Source organism: Saimiri boliviensis, chromosome 10 (assembly GCF_048565385.1).
Source record: "Saimiri boliviensis isolate mSaiBol1 chromosome 10, mSaiBol1.pri, whole genome shotgun sequence".
Lineage (NCBI taxonomy): Eukaryota > Metazoa > Chordata > Mammalia > Primates > Cebidae > Saimiri > Saimiri boliviensis.
This window is the reverse complement of record NC_133458.1, coordinates 18,505,097-18,525,361: the sequence shown is the minus strand read 5'-3', so window position 1 is coordinate 18,525,361 and position 20,265 is coordinate 18,505,097. Positions and strand designations below refer to the sequence as shown.

The window sequence follows — 20,265 nt, the reverse complement described above, 5'->3', positions numbered from 1 at the left end:
GAAGTCAAGGGCAGCTACCCAGGCTCTAGTGACAGCCTCTATCCTCACCATTCTCCCAGGTGGGCCCCCTCCTTGCTTTCTCCACCCCATGACCCTGGCTTCCTGGCACTCTTTGATAAGGCCGACTGCACAGTGGTTTCAGATAACCAGTCCCCGCCATCCCCCACTCAGAACCTTCAGCAGTGGGGCTAACACTTCACTTTATCACTCCCAGAGGAAGGACTCCACCACCAGGAAAGGCCTTCGAAAAATAATCCCCTCCAGCCTCCAGCTCAAGGCAGAAGTCCTCTCTATGGTGGCTCGACCAGATGAGTGTGAGCCTCGTTATCTCACGAGGATCTTAACTCATTGTTCTGATGGCCATTAGCCATTACCATTAATGTTTTCTTTTCTTTTTTTTTTTTTTTTTTTTTTTCTGAGACAGGGTCTCATGCTGTTGTCCAGGCTGGAGCACAGTGGCGCAATCACAGCTTATCACAGCCTTGAACTCCTGGGCTCAAGCAATCCTCCCACATAGGCCTAGGTGCTGGGATAACAGACGTGAGCCACCGCGCCACCCTAACGTTACTCCTGATATTGAGCTGAAAATGACCTCACTGAAACTTCCTACCATTACACAGGTTCTGCCTTCTGGCTCTGAGATATTTAGCAACTTGTTAGAAGAAATTACGAATCTTTGCTTCCCCTTTAGCTACAGCCCAGAGGTCCTGAACTTAGAGCCAAGGCTACAGCACCTCTGCAGAATTGTTCCTTCCTGTCCTGTCCCAGCTGAGGAGTGTGGCACTTCCAAGGCCCCTGAAGTCAATACTTCCTCTAAATAGCTAAAGGAAGCCAGGTGGCCTGATGAGAAGCCCTCTGCCCGGGACCCTGAGTGCTCATATCTGAAAGAAAAGTCAGACCTAGCCCTGAAAAGCCAAACCAGACTGGGGTCCCTGACTCTGCCCACCTAGGGGCCTGGTTTTCCTTCTCATTTTTCACCTCCATCCTCAGGCAAACTTCTTACTCCTCTAGATTGTGGATTCTCACCCTGAACTCAGTCTCAACCTGCAAAATCTCTGCCTAGTCTTGGTCTGACCTGCAGCCCCTTCCCTGGCAATCTTTGCTTGATTTTCCCACATTCCCTAGACTTCTCCCCAGCGGCTTCTTAGGGACTTTATCTTTGCCCTAATTTCAGGATATTGACCAGCCACAAAGGTGGGGAAGTTGACACTTATCTTCTACTTGGGTGAAGTACAGAAATTAACATTTATTACACATTTACTAAGTGACAGGAACCTTACGTCTGCTATTTAATTTAGTAGTCACAAGCCTACTCTGGGAAACCGAGGCCTAATAAAATGAGAAATCAAAGGTGACTGAGATAAGGGGAAGACCCAGTCATGAACACGCATCCCAAAACACAAGCAAAAACCTAAGCTGGAAAAATAAACAAAACAGATCTGAAACTTTTTCAAACCAAAAAAATTAAAATCGGCATCCTGAATGATTTAAGCCACTGTCCCCCTAGGACTATTTCAGCAGGGTGCAAGCAGAGATCATGGGCATACATCACATAAAGGGCACAGCAGGAACACAGTATGTGATAGGCACTATTTGTGGTGATTCGTGTTGTGCAGACAAGCTCAGCAGCATGGGCCACGACTAGAGCTTCAAAGGGGTCATGTGTAGGTTTCGGGTGGCAGAACCTTCCTTCCTTCTTTCTTCCAATCACTCTGTCGCACCTTCAGGTGCCTAATATTGGCTAGTGGGCTTCAGCCAGGAAAAGGTGTGAAAGGCTCCCACGGCCTCCTGGGGTTTGCTTAGCTAGCGATCCTGAAAGTTTGGTCCCTGGGCCAGTATCATCAGCATCACTTGGGAGGTTGTCAGAAATGCAGATTTTCAGGCCCCATCCCAGACGGATAGGGAGATTCTCAAGCTTTTAGCATGCAACAGCATCACCTAGACAGAGGGTCCGTTAGATTCCTGCGCCCTCACCCTACAGTCTCTGAATCAGTAAATCTAGGGGTGGAGGCCAAGAATTTGCACATGTCACAATCTGGTTTTAGGAACATATTTGGAGTATGGCAGCTCAGGGCCACCTCCCCAGAAAGGACAACAGGTCCTACAGAAGGTTGGTTAAAAGCTGTGGGAACTCCCCTCTTGCCAGTACAAAAAGAGCTCTCCCACAAACTATTCTGAACTTCCTAGGACAAAACAAGCGTTTGCAGATTGCTGCCCACACTTAGAGCAGATAAACGCAAACGGTGAGTTACGCTAAGAGGTGACATCTTTTTTTTAAAAAAAGAGCAAAGACATCCTTGAAAGAGGCGGAATTGTCTCTTTTTAAGGAACTCAGGCCAAAAGCCTAAAAACAGATGACCTTTCCACTTTTCTCCTCCAGCTACAGAACAAAATGTTATCTTAGCCCAGGCAGTAAGTGCTCTCCTCTACCACGGTGCCGTCTGAACAATCAGCCTGCACAGTGATTCTCCTTCCTGGCTACACATAATCATCAACTGGGCAGTGTTGAAACTACCCAAACCTGGGCCACGCCCTTGGAGACTGGCTTCATTTGACTGGGGTGGGAGCCCAGGGGATTCCAACGTACCGCTGGTTACGCTTGTCAGATTCGATTCTGGGTTAGATTCTTGAAGTGTTTACCTCTGATACCCTGCACTTCATAAATCTGTAAACACAGGGTTAGTTCTGCACTCAACAGTCAAACCAAAAAGAGATAGTAATCTGAGTCTTTTTTTTTCTGACAGTAATTTACATCGAAGTTCTCCTTCCCTTCCCTCCGTCCCCTCTGCTCCCCAACACCTAATAGGGTTGACCAAAAAAAAAAAAAATCGTTGATTTGTATAGAAAACAGGAAACCAGCCGGGCGCGGTGGCTCACGCCTATAATCCCAGCACTTTGGGAGGCCGAGGCGGGTGTATCACAAGATCAAGAGATCGAGACCATCCTGGTCAAAATGGTGAAACTCCGTCTCTACTAAAAATACAAAAATGAGCTGGGCATGGTGGCGCGTGCCTGTAATCCCAGCTACTCGGGAGGTTGAGGCAGGAGAATTGCCTGAACCCAGGAGGCGGAGGTTGTGATGAGCCGAGATGGCGCCACTGCACTCCAGCCTGGGTAACAAGAGTGAAACTCTGTCTCAAAAAAAAAAAAAAAAGAAAAGAAAAAGAAAACAGGAAACCACTCACCATGATACAAGCCAGGTAAAAAAGGAACCAGGATGTGTGAGAGATAAAATCTAGAAAACACTGGGCTAAAGAATAAAATGTCATTAATCAAAACCAACTCTAATTAAATATTATTTTAAAGCCGAGACTCCTATTCCCCATGTTTGTACTTCCGACGTTCAAGATTGAATTGCCGTGTTATTAGATGATAGGGACGGCTCACTGCCTCTAGAGCCCCTAGTAAGATGGAGGAGAAACAGAATAGACCAGGCGAGATCACATGAGCCCGTAACAAAGGATGTGGGGAGAGACAGAGGGTGGAGCCGAGAAAATGAGCTTGCTTTAACCACAGCTCCATTACCCAGAACACAGCAGGCACGAAGAGAGCCCCAGCTCACTGCCACAAGTGATGATCCGGGCTGCAGCCATGGCAAGCCCCAGCCTGCTCCGAGGGAGAGGAAAGCCCCGAGGACCTTACGAGACTGGGCAGCAGAGGAGGCCGGGCCTGCTGAGGATGGGGGAGGCCAGAGGCCAAGAATCTGCACATAATACAAGCAAAAACCTAAGCTGGAAAAATGAACAAAACAAATCTGAAACTTTTTCAAACCAAACAAACTGAAATCGGCATTTTAATTAAAATTAAAATTGGCTGGACCAAGAGTGGGACAAACAGCGTGGGTGCCGCCAAAAAAATCATCTTTCTGTTATTGTGGACAGTTTCCTCTGTCTAGACTTATTTCTCTAGTCCCTTACGTTCATGGTTTACAAGCTTAGTTGCCCACTAAAAATCATCTAGTCAGAAGGGCACGGTGGTTCACCCCGTAATCCCAGCACTATGGAAGGTCCAGGCGGGCAGATCACAATGTCAGGAGATCGAGACCAGCCTGGCCGACATGGTGAAACCCTGTCTCTACTAAAAAATACAAAAAAAAAATTAGCCAGGCGTGGTGGCAGGTGCCTGTAATCCCAGCTACTCAGGAGGCTGAGGCAGGGGAATTGCTTGAACCTGGGAGGCGGAGGTTGCAATGAGCTGAGATCACGCTACTGCACTCCAGTGAAAGAGTTGGGTATCAGCATTTTTAAAAGATTTCCTAAGTAAGCCCAACACGCAGCAAAGTTTGAGAAATATTGCCCTAGATTCACATCAGGACTGACAAAAAGGAGAGTAGAGGGCTGGAGGTGGTGGTGTTACTGCCAAAATGTTGATGATTGGGGAAAGTAATTCACACAAGCCTCCTCTCCTCCCACAGGCTGGCTTCTTCCCTAGCCACAATACTTCCCAACATAAGCCCCTCTGAAAGCTAACAAATATTAACCAAAGAGATTAATTAACTGGTTAACCATATTTCAGGATCCCACGAGTGACAGAGGAAGGGATAGAAGCCTCTAAGTATGTGCTCAATAAATATTTGTTGACCTGGTGCCTCGGATGCCAAAAGTTTCCTGTCTTTTGATCTGTCACACAAAAGTAACAGAACCCCAATCTGTGAGAAAGCATCACTTAAAGAAAAATCTTTCGTTCATTCTACACTAAAAAATTCATTTCTTTTACTCACTTCCTCAAACTCAAAAGCCAAATAAAACTTTGCATTTGCAGTCTTTCAGGAAGTGCACCCCCAAGGAATCATATGTTTCTGCAAGTGTGGTTTGACCTCTGCAAATGGATTCTTTAGGTTGGTATTTAAAATGCAGATTCTGGGGCCTGATGGCTTTTGTCTGTAATCCCAGCAGTTTGGGAGGCAGAGGCGGCTAGATAGCTTGAGCTCAGGAGTTTGAGACCGCGTTGGACAACATGGAGAAACCCTGTCTCTATTAAAAGTACAAAAAATTGCCGGGCACGGTGGCTCACGCCTGTAATCCCAGCAGCACTTTGGGAGGCCGAGGCGGGTGGATCAGGAGGTCAAGAGATCGAGACCGCCGGGCGCGGTGGCTCAAGCCTGTAATCCCAGCACTTTGGGAGGCCGAGGTGGGTGGATCACGAGGTCAAGAGATCGAGACCATCCTGGTCAACATGGTGAAACCCCGTCTCTACTAAAAATACAAAACATTAGCTGGGCATGGTGGCGTGTGCCTGTAATCCCGGCTACTCAGGAGGCTGAGGCAGGAGAATTGCCTGAACCCAGGAGGCGGAGGTTGCGGTGAGCCGAGATCGCGCCATTGCACTCCAGCCTGGGTAACAAGAGTGAAACTCCGCCTCAAAAAAAAAAAAGAGATCGAGACCATCCTGGTCAACACGGTGAAACCCCATCTCTACTAAAAATACAAAAAATTAGCTGGGCATGGTGGCGCATGCCTGTAATCCCAGCTACTCAGGAGGCTGAGGCAGGAGAATTGCCTGAACCCGGGAGGCGGAGGTTGCGGTGAGCCGAGATTGCACCATTACACTCTAGCCTGGGTAACAAGAGCGAAACTCCGTCTAAAAAAAAAAAAAAAAAAAAAAAAATTAGCCAGGCATGGTGGTGGAGGCCTGTAATTCTAGCTACCTGGGAGGCTGAGGTGGGAAGATCGCTTGAACCGAAGAGGTGAAGGTTACAGTGAACTGAGATCGTGCCACTGTACTCTAGCCTGTGCGAGAGAGGGAGACACTGTCAAAAAAAAAAAAAAAAAAAAGGAAATAAAAATTAAAAACTAAATAAATGGTCTGGGTGTGGTGGCTCACTTCTGTAATCCCAGCACTTTGGGAGGCTGAGGCAGGTGGATCACTTGAGGTCAGGAGTTCAAGACCAGACTGGCCAACATGGTGAAACCCGTCTCTACTAAAAATATAAAAACTAGCTGAGTGTGGTGGCACATGCCTGTAATCCTGGTTACTTGGGAGGCTGAGGCAGGAGAATCACTTCAATCCTGGAGGCAGAGGTTGCTGTGAGCCAAGATCATGCCACTGCACTCCACCCTGGTGACAGCGAGACTCCACCTCAAAAAATAAAATAAAATTAATAAAGGAATAAAAACTCAGATTCTCAGGCCCAAACCCACCTCTTCGGAACAGAATTTCCAATATGTGACTTAGAAACCTGCATTTTAGCAGGCTCTCCCGTGTGGTGAAAATGCACATCAAAGTCTGAGAAGCACTGCTCCAAAGCTGGGTAACTACATCCCAGAAGCTACCCAAAACAGTCCATCGGGGGTGGTAAAAATGGTTAGAACTCCTGTTTTTTTTTTTTTCTTCTCTTTTTTTAATCTAAAAAAATATTTTCAGCCCAGAAAAGTATTGCCTGGGCTGAAAGGGCTGGAGAAGTCGGGGGATTCCCTGGTCAACTGAGAAGCGGCACGAGAGAACCTCTGGGCTGATAAAAACGCTCTGCAGTTGGAGTGTGGCGATGGTTACACAGGTGCATCCATTTATCAAAACTCTAAACCATACACTTTATTTGCCTTTTTTTTTTAAGATGGAGTCTCACTCTGTCGCCCACGTTGGAGTGCAATGGTACAATCTTGACTCACTGCAACCTCCATATCCTAGGTTCAAGAGATTCTCTCCTGCTTCAGCCTCCTTAGTACCTGGGATTACAGCGCATGCCACCGTGCCTAGCTAAATTTCGTTTGTTTGTTTTTAACAGAGAGTTTCACCATGTTGGCCAAGCTGGTCTAGAGCTCCTGACCTCAAGTAATCCGCCTGCCTCGGCCTCCCAAAGTGCTGGGATTACAGGCGTGAGCCACTTCACCCAGTTCCATGTATTTCATATGGGTACATTTGATTTTTAAAAATCAACCTCAATAAAGTTGATTTTTAAAAATTAAAAAAGGTAAAACAGTAAACAGTAAACAAATTAAAAATTTTACATCATAGAACGTTTAAAACAAATGTACACACATTGGGAGTACATGCTCAAAACATTCTCTGCTGACAGGCATGCAGGATCTAAACATGAGGAAACAGTTTCCCTAGATGACCTCTTTCAGCCCAACTTTCTAAATCGGTCTAAAACATAGTAAAATCTCTTCTCAGTGCCAGGCATGGTGGTACACATGTGTAATCCCAGCTATTCCGGAGGCTGGGGCAGGAGGGTGGCTTGAGCTCAGGAATTTGAGATCAGCCTGGGCAAAATATTGAGACTCATGTCTCTATATTAATAAATAAATAAGCAAACAATATTTATACATAAAAAATAATAAAATACAATCTCTTCTTTATATGGGAAATAGGGAAAAGATCATGAAATAAGTCTCAGCCTGTTGCGCTGGCTCACGCCTGTTATCTCCCAGAACTTTGGGAGGCCGAGGTGGGCAGATCACGAGGTCAGGAGATGGAAACTATCCTGGCCACGGTGAAACCCCATCTCTACTAAAACACAAAAAATCAGCTGGGTGTGGTTGTAGTCCCAGCTACTCGGGAGGCTGAGGCAGGGGAATAGCTTGAAACCGGGAGACAGGTTGCAGTGAGCCGAGATCGTGCCACTGCAGTTCAGCCCGGTGACAGAGCAAGACTCTGTCTCAAAAAAAAAAAAAAAAAGAAGAAATCTCCCCTTTCTCTTCCCAACCTGAGATCAGCTCCCCAGCTGCAACTTGGTTAAACTGATTTCTCACTGGGCTTGAAATCCCAAGTCCTTCTGAAACTTTTCACCCCTTTTCCACTCCCATGTTATTAGGCTTCTCCTATTCCAAAGTAGCTGCAGGTAAAAATCACAGATCTTTACCTGTTTGGAAGTAAATACAACCAGAAGCAGTAAGCAAATTAGAACCATTTAATGGAAGAAAAAATATATCTACTTACTTTAAATGTTAAATTTTGCCATCTCTGTATTACGTAAAAAGTAGAAAATATTGTGCTATCACATGCTTAATTTGTCACTATTTAAGACTTTATCATGGCTCACAATATTACAATGTCATTAAGTTTGTTAGCTCAATTTCTAAAGAAAACTGCAAAGCCAGGTGCGGTGGCTCACACCTGTAATCCTAGCACTTTGAGAGGCTGAGGTGGGTGGATCACCTGAGGTCAGGAGTTCAAAACCTGCCTGGCCAACATGGTGAAACCCCATCTTTAAAAAAATAAAAGAAAACTGCAGACACCGAGCTTCACATTTGATCAAATTAAAAATCTGAGATGTAGTGATTGTGAAAAGAGAACAAAAATTCCCAAATGATTCTTACAGGGTGCACCCTTTTGTGTCACGACGTTGCAGGAAACAGCATGTCTCTAAGGCCACCAGCCCGACAACAACATGACGCCATGGAGAGTGCAGAACTAGCTACACAAGGAACTTCAGGAAGACTTCTCCTGGGTGAATACACCCAACACAAACAACACGGAATGGGCAACAGTCAAATGCAAATCTTTTTTCCTTAGTGAAAGAAGCAGACACAAAAGGCCACATATGTTAAGATTCCATTTATAGGAAACGTCCAGAATCAGAAAATCCATACAGACAAAAAGTAGGCGAGAGATTGCCAGGGGCTGAGGAAAGGGGAGAATGAGGGCCAGCTGCTGGTGGGTGCAGGGTTTCCCTTTGGGGTGATGAAAATGTTCTGGAATTCCAATATTGGTAACAGTTACACAACATCACGAATATACTCATTGCCACTGAACCGTACACTTTAAAATAGTTTTAATTTGAGAGACCCAGGTGGGCAGATCACCTGAGGTCAGGAGTTCAAGACCAGCCTGGCCAACATGGTGAAACCCCGTCTCTACTAAAAGTACCAAAATTAGCCGGGCATGGTGGTGAGCACCTGTAATCCCAGCTACTCGGGAGGCTGAGGCAAGAGAATCACTTGAACCCGGGAGGCGGAGGTTGCAGTGAGCCGAGATCGCGCCACTGCACTCCAGCCTGGGTGAGAGAGCAAGACTCTGTCTCAAAATAAAAATAAAAAAGAATTTAAAAAAATAGTTTTAGCCATTTTAAAAGAGTAAAAAAAAAAAAAAAGACACCGTTACAAACTGTTACAAATAAAAATATAAGAGTGCTAAGATGACCCAAAAAGTAAAATGCAAATAAGCAACTACTAAGACGTCAAGTAAGACAAACTTAAAAAACGCGTAATAAGACTTAAAAGGGCTAGAGACGCAGAATATATAAAGAATTAAAACCACAATGAGATACAATTTCACATTCCTTGTATTGGCACAAATTTTAAAAGGCTGATGATAGCACTTGGCAAGGATGTGAGTCAAGGGAAGGCTCTTATTCTTCTGGTGGGACTATTAACTTGGCAAACAGGCTTCGGAAAACCATTTGTATTATCACATAAAACTTAAGTATCAAAATTCCACTACTGGACCCCTAGGGAAATTCATGTACATATACACAAAGTAGCATATACCAAAATGTTCAAAGCATAATGGTTTAATAGCAAAAACTTAAAACAGTATCAATTTTACTTTATTTTTTCAGAGGCAGTGTCTCATTCTGTTGCCCAGGCTGGAATGCAGTGGCGCGATTACACCTGACTCCAGCCTCGTCCTCCCAGGCTCAAGTGATCCTCCTGTCTCAGTGTCCTGAGTAGCTAGGACTACAGGTGTGTGCCACTGTCTTCAGCTAATTTTATTTTTAAATTTTTTTTCAGGAACTATGTTGTCCAGGCTGGTCTCGAACCCCTGACTTCAAGAGATCTTCCCACCTTGGCCCCTTAATGTACTGGGATTACAGACGTTAGCTACTGAGTCCAGTCTCAATTTTAATAAGAAAATCCCAGCACTTTGGGAGGCCAAGGTGGGTGGATCACGATCAAGACCATCCTGGCCAACATGGTGAAACCCCGTTTCTATTAAAATATAAAAATTAGCCAGGCATGGTGGAGCACACCTGTAGTACCAGCTACTCGGGAGGCTGAGGCAGGTGAATCACTTGAACTCAGGAGGCAGAGGTGGCAATGAGCCAAGATCACACCACTGCATTCAAGCCTGGGCGAGAAGAGCAAAACTCCATCTCAAGACAAGGAAAAAAAAAAAAGAAAATCAACATATAAATTGTGTATATTCATGCAGAAGAAAGCAATGAAAATATTTCAATGAATCAGAGTAGTCCTTCTCTAAAATTTGTGGGGCCCAGAGCAAGGTTATAAATGGAGGCTTGGATACAAAGGTCTATTTAACAGTAATAAATCATGCTGAGCTGGGTTTGGTGGCTCATGCCTGTAATCCCAGCAGTTTAGGAGGCTGAGGCGAGAAGATTGCTTAAGCCCAGATGCTTGAGACTAGCCTGGGCAACAGAGTGAGATCCCTGTCTCTACACATACACACACAAATTAGCTAGACATGGTGGCACTAGCCTGGTCCCAGCTACCTGGGAGGCCAAGGTGGAAGGATCATTTGAACCCAGGAGATCAAGGCTGCAGTGAGCCATGTTTGTACCACCACACTCCGGCCTGGTGACAGAGCAAGACCCACCTCAAAAACAAACAAACAAACAAACAATAATAACAAAATGTGTGTGTGTGTGTGTGTGTGTGTGTGTGTGTGTGTGTGTTTGTGTGTATTCATAAGATCACATAATAAAAACTTAAATATAAAACTTTTTAAATTTGTTATAAAAAAATTTTTTTTGACACAGAGCCACGCTCTACTGCCCAGGCTGGTGTGCAGCAGCCTGAACATAGCTCTCGTTCACCTCAAAATTCCTGGACTCAAGCAATCCTTCTGCCTCAGCCTTCAGCATTGCTAGGACTAGGACTACAGGCATGTAGCACCACACCCATCTAATTTTTTCAACTTTTGTAGAGATGGGGTCTCACTATGTTGTCCAGGCTGGTCTTGAACTCCTGTCCCCAAACAATCCTCTCATCTTGGTCTCCCAAAGCACTAGAGTACAGCCATGTACCACTGTACCCAGCCCAGAAAAAAGAAAAAAATAATTCAAATAACGACTATTTCATACCCTTCTGATTGGCGTAAGTCAAAAAAGTCTGATAACACCAAGCATTAGTCCACCAGGAAATGAGGAAACTGGGACACTGAAACATACAAGTAGAAACTGACACAGCTACCTTTATACCAATTTGTCAGAATGTGGAAAAGTTGAAGCTATGTAACAATTCGAACCAACAATTCCACTTCCTAATGATCTACCCCGGAAAAACTCTAGCCAAGACCAAGAGACACTTGTGGGTCAATTCTTGGCAGCATCATTTGGTAGAACAAAAACCTGGAAATATACCACGTATCCATTACTGGGAGGAATAGGTAAACTGAACTGCGGTATAAATCTACAATAAATACTTTTCAACTGCTAAAATGAATAAACCAGGTCCTTGTATAGCAACCTGACTAGATCTCCAAAACAAAGCATTGAGTAAAAATTCTAAAACACATACAATAATACTGCATTTTGTTTATGGATACAAATATACACAAGGGGAAATTATAAAATCATGCAAGGGCAAGATACACACCAAAATCACGATTGAAGTTGCTTCTTAGGAAACAGGGAAATGAGACTGGGGAAGAGAAAAAAGTAACCTTAGGCCTGTTATGATTGTTTACTGTATTTTAAAAGAGAAGGAGCAAAATTGAAAAATGTGAGCCCTTATTTATTCTAGGAGGTACAATTTGTTATAGGTTCAGAATAAATATACTCTGATGCTTGTTATACAGTAAATACTTTGCGTTTTTCAGTACTCTATCCAATTTTCGAAATAGTCAACTCGTGCTCTTCCCATCTACCCACCCCCACCCAAAATGTGAACTAACCAAAAGGGAAAGGCATACAAACAGGAAAGAACCCAGAGGAAACACCCGAATTGGCAGAAACCACAAAGCAAGGTAAAGACGCTCAGGCAGCCTGCTTTAAACAGTTAAACAGAAATCATGCATGCAAACAAATTTTTGAATTAATAGCTTCATATAGTTACTGGACAATGGAAGTAGCTAGTTAAGAAGTCAAGCAGGCTGGAAGCGATGGCTCATGCCTGTAATCCTAGCACTTTGGGAGGCTGGGAAGATCGCTTAAGCCCAGGAGTTTGAGACCAGCCAGGGCAAAATGGCAAAATACTATCTAAAAGTACAAAAATTAGCCAGGTACAGTGGCAGGTGCCTGTAGTCCCAGCCACTCGGGAGACTAAGACAAGGATAACTGCTTGAACCCAGGAGGCGGAGGTTGCAACAAGCTGAGATCCCACCACTGCACTCCAGCCTGGGTGACAGAGTGAGACCCCGTCACACACAAAAAAAGTTAGCTGGGCGTGGTGATGCCCACCTGTAGTCCCAGCTACTCGGGAGGCTGAGGCAGGAGAATTGCTTGAACCCGGGAGGCGGAGGTTGCAGTGAGCCAAGATCGCACCACTGCACTCCAGCCTGGCGCCTGGCAACAAATCAAGACTCTGTCTCAGGAAAAAAAAAAAAAGAAAGAAAGAAAAAAGAAACAAACAAACAAAAGAGTCACGCAGATCTGGGTTCAAATACCAATCCTGCCAGCTTCTAGTTATGTTACTTTCAGTAGATTTCTGAAAGGCTCTATGCTTGAGTTTCCTATAATAAGGACGGGACTTAAAATACTGCCTTAGGAGCTATCCTAAAGACTAACCTGGATATCATCTCTAAAGTGCTTATCATAGTGGTTGGTACAGTTATTTGTTCAATAAATGGTGATTAGTTTTGCATCAGAACTGGGATTAGAACTCCATGTGTGGGCATATATTTCAGCAAAGCAAATAGAAATATCCAAACCAATTGACCAAAACAATTATCCAACATCGAAGCAAGCCCTATTGTCAACTAAAATGTATAAATAAAAGCATTACAAAAGAAAAGACAGAAGCTACAGAATAGACAGGATAAATACTACCTATAAATAATAATACTACAGACAAAATTGTATACATCCAGCACAATGCAACTCGCCCCACTGTAAACAGAGACCAGTTTCCTGAACTGAATAGAAACATCAAGATGGGTATCAATTAGCTAACAGACCCCATTAACTGGTAATCTACAAAGAAAGTCCTTAAACTCACAAGTGGCAAGTTTTGGAAGACAAAGTTTTATAACTTGGTAAGAGGAGAATATTTTTAAAACATACTTGGAGGGAAAAAACATGTTTTATAGGATCCGAGGCCACACGCACACAAAAAATTATCCCAGAGGTTCTTATTAGAACACTTTATACATTAATGGATTAAAGGTTTGTTTCCCAGATTCAAAAGTGATATAAAATGAAATTTAAAATATAGCTAGCACAATAAACATGAGGAAATAAGATTTTATCACTCTACTAAAAAAAAAAAATAAACTTCATTGAATTCTCTGGAGGGTCCATCTAAATTTACATAGAGTATATAATCCCTACATTATATATACTCTTATAAAAGTAGAAGTTGGCCGGGCACGGTGGCTCAAGCCTGTAATCCCAGCACTTTGGGAGGCTGAGGCGGGTGGATCACGAGGTCAAGAGATCAAGACCATCCTGGTCAACATGGTGAAACCCCGTCTCTACTAAAAATACAAAACATTAGCTGGGCATGGTGGCACATGCCTGTAATCCCAGCTACTCAGGAGGCTGAGGCAGGAGAATTGCCTGAACCCAGGAGGCGGAGGTTGCGGTGAGCTGAGATTGCGCCATTGCACTCCAGCCTGGGTAACAAGAGTGAAACTCTGCCTCAAAAAAAAAAAAGTAGACGTTAACAACCCAATTAATGAGTTTAAAACGGTTTTGCTGTTTCAAACCAGGCAAAAATATACCATAATAAAATTCATAAAACTAAAATTTCTAAGCATATTGCCTACAACAAATTGAAGCAAAGTATTTAAATGTTAGATATATAACAAATGAAAACAATTATGGGCCAGGCGAGGCAGTGGCTGAGGCCTGTAATCCCAGCATTTTGGGAGGCCGGCCGAGGCGGGCAGATCGCTGGAGCTCAGGAGTTCAAGACCAGCCTGGCAAACATGGCAAAACCCCATCTCTACTAAAAATAAAAAAATTAGCCAAGCATGGTGGCAAACACCTCGAATCCCAGCTACTTGGGAGTCTGAGGCAGTAGAATTGCTTGAACCCAGAGCCAGAGGTGGCAGTGAGCCAAAATTGGGCCACTGCACTTCAGATTTAGGTGACAGACCCTATCTCAAAAAAGTAAAAAAATTGAAAAAAAAATTTTTAATGGATTATGTCTGTGTATGGCTTTCCTGAAAATATAAGCTGGATTTATCAATCAGGGAAATTTGAATATCAACTGTGTATTAGATGATATTAAAATTGTAATTTTTTTTACAAAAATGTGATCATTGTACTGTATTGTTAACAAAATATAGTTATCTTTTAGAGATACTGAAGTATTTAGTAATTAAATGGTTGCCGTGATTTGCTTTAAACAACACCTTGGAGTTGGGGACACATGGGGAATAGACAGAATAAATGAAACAAAACCGGCCACGTTTTGAAAACCGTTGAAGTGAAATTATGGGTATGAGGAGATTCATCATTTTTTTTCTACTTTTGAGTATGTTGATAACATCCATAGTAAAATCAAAAAATAAAAAGCATGTGGATTTCAAACTAAAAGTCAACTAGTTGGTGAGGGATTTGTCATAACAGAAAAGATAAGAACAGAAAAAAAACTAACAAAAGCCTTCCAACCCTGTTATGTAGTGTATTGCTAGAACGTGCTAGAACGTTCCTTTCTTTTCTACTCTCCACCCTCTGCCGCCTTCTTCTGAGATTTTTTTCAGTGGCCAGCGATGACTTAGATGATTTCCTCGACACTCATACTCCCAGCAACTCACAAACAACCTTCAAGTTGTCGCCTCACACCATATTAAAGAAATATTTAAATAAAAGAACGCACCCAAGCACGTTTTAAAAATGTTAGGTGAGCTGAAAGGGTTTTTGTTGTAAACAAATTTTTTTAAAAATATACTGTGTCCTCTACCTCATTCATCTAAAACACTTACCTTTGTGTGTTTTAGTATCTGTATATTGGGGTGAGTGACTGGAGTTTTTTGTTAGTTAAGTCCCTGATCAAAAGTTTGCTGACCAGCCGGAGGTGGTGGCTCATGCCTGTAATCCCAGCACTTTGGGAGGACAAGTCAGGTGGATCACCTGAGATCAGGAGTTCCAGACCATCCTGGACAACATGACAAAACCCTGGCTCTACTAAAAACACAAAAATTAGCCGGGCGTGGTGGCGGGCGCCTGCAGTCCCAGCTACTCAGGAGGTTGACGCAGGAGAATCGCTTGAACCCGGGAGGCGGACGTTGCAGTGAGCCAAGATGGCGCCACCGCACTCCAGCCTGGGCGATAGAGCTGTCTCCCCCACCCCCACCCCCCAAAAAATGTTTGCTGACCACCATTTTAAACCCTGGGACACCATTCAGAGTGTTTAAGAATGGACCAAGTGTAAAAAGTACTCTATCGAGAAAAATAACTGAGCAGAAGCACATAGTGACAGAAAGAGTGGAAGGAAAGACTGGCCAGAGAAACCATTCATTAATTCAACAAGGCATTCATTCAGTTCATTCACAAGTAATAACGGAAAGAGACTTCACAAAAAGGACTTGTGGATTGTGAAGGAGGAGGATTAAGACCCCGCCTGGGGAAAAAGATGAGCTTAACCCTCTGGATAGGACAAGCGGGCATGGCTGTTTCTCAGACGCAAGAGAGGAAGGGCTCGGGATCAAGGGGAAGGCCTGGGCCGCGAACGTGGACCTGGAAGCCATCTTTTTTGACATGCAGCTGTCCCCTAGGGAGCAAGCACTCTTAGGAAGAGACTGGGAAGAAAATCAATCAAGAGGCTTAATTAACCCAAACCTTGCAGCACACCTGCATTTAGACAAGAAAAAAAAAAAAAAAGGCAAATGGATACAACAAAAGCAGTGGCCCGAGAGGTGAGCCGCACTGCTTCAAACCGAAGTGAGTGGTCCCAAGGCAGGCGGTCAACCGCGCGCGCCACCGTGGAGAGGCCACGGGGAGGGAAGGCCGGCGGCTGCTGCAGCTTTGGGAACCTGGAAGAGGTTGGCGGCCTGTTGGGCGCCAGGCATCTGAAAAGTGGTGAGGAGGGGGGCATCCGGGTGACCAAGAAAGGAGGGACAAGCAGAGACCTGCGGCTCGCGGCCGAGGAGACAGACCCGGGGCCCAGTGCGGCTGGGGCACAGGGAAGACTCCGCCACGTCTAGGGAAGAAGGTAGCAGGGAGGGGAAGACTCAAGATACCAAGGAGTGCTATCCCTTTCCTTCCTTCCCAAACCTGCCTCCCGCTTCTCTAGGCCCTGGCTGGCCCCAGAGCACTTTATTCTTGATTTTTGAGGGCGGGGAAAGGGGTGGAGGGAGCCTAGTCGCCGCCAGGCACTAACGCTTTAAGCACTCTAGAGAAAAGGTCTGGAGGTGCCGGAAGGAAGAGAACCGCAAAGGTAGAAGCGCGGGCCCAGCGGGGGCTCCCGGAGAGGCGCAGAGACGGGGGTGGCTGGAGGCAGAAGCCGTCGGGTGCGGGGGTCCCGGCGAGGCCGCGCCCCTTTCAGAACAGCGCCGGGACTAACCTCCCCGACCCGGGCTGCGGGGAGCGCCCCTCCCTCCAGGTACACTCACCGATCCGACTGCGAATAGTTGCACCGGCCCAGCAAGTTGAGCTTGCAGAGATGCAGGTTATCGCAGGGACTCCGGCAGTACTTGCGACGGCAGACCCGGGCTCGAGTGGTGGCCACCACCGACCGGGTGACCCCGGCCACACCGCCGGTCTCCAACACCACGAAGCGGTCGGGCCCGGCCACCTGCAGCACTTCACAGAGCTGCGCCTCCGACAGCTTGATCTCCTGGAGCAGGGCGTCCATGGCCATGCGGCCCCTGTGAGCGCACAGGATTTTGGTGATGAAGCAGCACACCTCCGGATCCGCCATGGCGCGCTGGCTGTGCTGGCTCTGCCGCCGCGCAGGACTCGGCTGCGGTGAAATCGAAACTTACAAGTGTCCAGGGGCGGGCGCGGGCGGTGCTCCTGCTGGGCGCGCCCGGAGCCAGCGAGGGCGCGCTCTCCGCAGCTGTTAGCCCAGCCCAGGGATTTCGGCTTCCCAGCTCTCGGCTCTCAGGTCAAGAGGCTAGATCTCACCGACCCGGTCCTAGCGGCAGGTTTACAGCGGCCGCAAGGGCAACTGGGTGGAAAGAACGTGGACGCGCGGGTAAATCTGCCGGCGACCGCCCGGGGCTGCCCCCAGCTCGGCGAAGCTGAGATTCCCCAGCCGGGCCCCGCGAGGCTCCTCCAGAAAGAACTGAAACTAAAAGCGATCTTGGGGCTCTGGCAGGGTTTTATAAGCCAGCGGACTGGGGCGCGTGACGCAAGTCTTGGGAGCCTTGTGAGGAGTGCGCACCCCACCCATTCCCGGAAAGAGCAGACCCCAGCGAGCGCTTCCTGCGAGCCGTGCGCTCTGCCTTGGTTGGCGGTAAATCTTCCCAACAACTCCACACGGTAGATATTGTTACCCTCACCCTGAACTTGAGGAAGTAACTTACACAAACACGCACTGGCATCAAGCGGAGCCCGGATGCCGCCGAAGTTCCCCCAAATCACATCCCCAGGCCCCAGATCGGGGTCCGCCCGGTTCAAGGCCGATGTGCAACTTTCTTCTCCACCACCGCGTCCTCTTAAAGAACGACTGTCACTCTCCCTCGCTTTTGCCTTCTCATGAACCACTTCTTGACACGGTCTTGCTTACCTAGAATCGCTAACTCGGTGCCCTGAACCACTGCTTATGCGTCAGTCACGATGGACATGCTTAGATATATCCCAAGATTTCAGATTGATTCCTGTAGAGATTGGGACAAGAGTTTTCCACTGTGGGGATGCACTTTGACCCCCCAAGTCGACATAAAGATTGTTTTTAGGTGAGAATATTTGAGCTACAGAAGATGTAGAAATAAATCTTAATGGAACTTCCCTTATCTGACTAAAGCAGAACCTCCAGAAAACATGGCGCTATTAACAGCCTCTCGGAGTATTCAGCTGCCAGGAAGACAGACTATCGGTTACCATTAGCACTAAAAAACCCAATGGACTGGGTGCGGTGGCTCAGCCTGTAATCCCAGCACTTTAGGAAGCCGAGGTGGTGGGAGGATAGTTTGAACCCAAGAGGTCAAGACTAGCCCGGGCAACATAGCGAGCTCTCTACCAAAATAATAATAATAAATAAATAAATAAATAAATAAATAAATAAATAAATAAGCTGGGCGTGGTGGTGCACAAGTGTAGTCCCAGCTACTTGGGAGGCAGAGGTGGGAGAACCGCTTGAGCACTGGAGGAGGCTGCGATGAGCCAGGATTGTGCCACTGCATGCCAGCCTGGGCCATAGAGCTGAGAGTTTGTCTCAAAAACACAAAACAACCCAATGGAAGCTTCCAAACTCTCCTTCTGGAGCCCTAAAAACTTCCTTTTTGTTAAGTCGAGGTATATAAACCTTCACTTTTGAGTTTTCTGTTACTGGAAGTTCCTGCATGCTTGCATAAACTTTTGTCTTTTCTCCTGTTTATCTGTCTATTGCCAGGTAATTTTTAGGCCCCTAAACACAGGACACAAGTTGAAGAGGAAAAAAGGTTTTCTTTTCAACATCTTCAAATAAAATAGATGGGTCATTGATCAGATAAGACGTACATCATTTTTTAAAATTAATGGAATCTGGTTGCCAACTTAGAAATTCTTCAAAATGATTAATGAGAATTGTCCTCAGTTTTGTCACTGGTGGTAGATAAACCCTCTTTCAGGAACAGAGTACTTTCTTATGAAAACCAGCCAAACACGGGGCCCGCATAGGTTCATCTTAGGACGTCTAAGATGGACATCTTGTTCCCTCTGGCTGCTGCTTCGATAGTTGTCTTTCAATCCACTTGGCCTTATTTGTGGTCTGACAGGTTCCCAGGGATTTTTTATTATCAAATCAACTAAGTTCCGGATGTTTATTGACTCTTCTCTATGTGGTCCTTACATTAGTCACTCTGAAAATGCAGAAGTTTAAGAAACAGTCTCAGGGTCAGGCGCGGTGGCTCACGCCTGTAATCCCAGCACTTTGGGAGGCTGAGGCAGGTGGATCACGAGGTCAAGAGATTGAGACCATCCTGATCAACATGGTGAAACCCCGTCTCTACTAAAAATACAAAAAATTAGCTGGGCATGGTGGCGCGTGCCTGTAATCCCAGCTACTCAGGAGGCTGAGGCAGAAGAATTGCCTGAACCCAGGAGGCGGAGGCTGCGGTGAGCCGAGATCACGCCATTGCACTTCAGCCTGGGTAACAAGAGTGAAACTCCGTCTCCAAAAAAAAAAAAGAAAAAAAAAGAAACAGTCTCTTCACTCAAGGAGCATGTTTGGGAAGACACAAAAAAAACGTGTTGAAATATAAGAGAATTTAGGCTGGGTGTGGTGGCTCATGCCTGTAATCCCAGGACTTTGGGAGGCTAGGGTGGGCGGATAACGAGGTCAAGAGTTCGAGATCAGCCTGGCCAATATGGTGAAACCCCATCTCTTTAAAAAAAAATTTTTTTTTTTAATAAGGGAATTTGTGGGTAAATGCTGCAATGGTAATATAGAAAATGAGAGACTGAGGAGTCTACTTTTGCTACAGTTGTTGGGAGTACACATATAAAATCTCCTCCAATTTGAAGCCATGAAAAATGATTTAAGGTCCAGGTACAGTGGCTCGTGCCTGTAGTCCCAACACTTTGGGAGGGCTAGGAAGGAGGATCACTTGTGCCTAGGAGTTTGAGACACACCCGGGCAACATAGCAAGAACTCATCTCTACTAAAAAAATTAGCCTAACATAGTGGGATGTGCCTATAGTCCCAACTACTTGGGAGGCTGAGGCGGGAGGATTTCTTGAGTCCAGGAGTTCAAGATTGCAGTGAACTATGATTGTGCCATTGCACTCCAGCTGAGGCAACAGAGGAAGACCCTTTCTCAAAGAAAGGAAAGAGAAAGGGAAAGGGAAAGGGAGAATGGTGACTGAAAGAGTTGTAGGAAGGAAAAAGGAGACATTATGAAAAATTTTGAAATATGTGCCATCAGAGGTTGGGTTCTCTAGGAAGGAGATCCTGACATGGAGTTAAGAGTGCAGAACTTTCTGTGCACATTTTCCGGGGTATAACGCCAGAAAAAGTCAAAGGAAAAAGCATGATTGATCCATGGGACCTATCAGACTTTGGTGCAGACCTGACAAAATCTCTTCCAGCCCAATGAGGAGCTCCGGAGTAGGGGTCC

General features: G+C 45.6%; 1 protein-coding gene across 1 annotated transcript in view; it reads right to left on the bottom strand.

Annotated features, from left to right (window-relative positions):
• ZC3HAV1 (zinc finger CCCH-type containing, antiviral 1) overlaps positions 1-17,309 on the bottom strand; it is a 68,144-nt gene extending 50,835 nt beyond the window's left edge. The window contains exon 1 of the mRNA XM_010340369.3: positions 16,618-17,309. Coding sequence (XP_010338671.2) covers positions 16,618-16,925 — 308 coding nt within the window. The 5' untranslated portion in view covers positions 16,926-17,309. The remainder of the gene's footprint in view (positions 1-16,617) is intronic.
• Between the last annotated feature and the right edge of the window lie 2,956 nt (positions 17,310-20,265).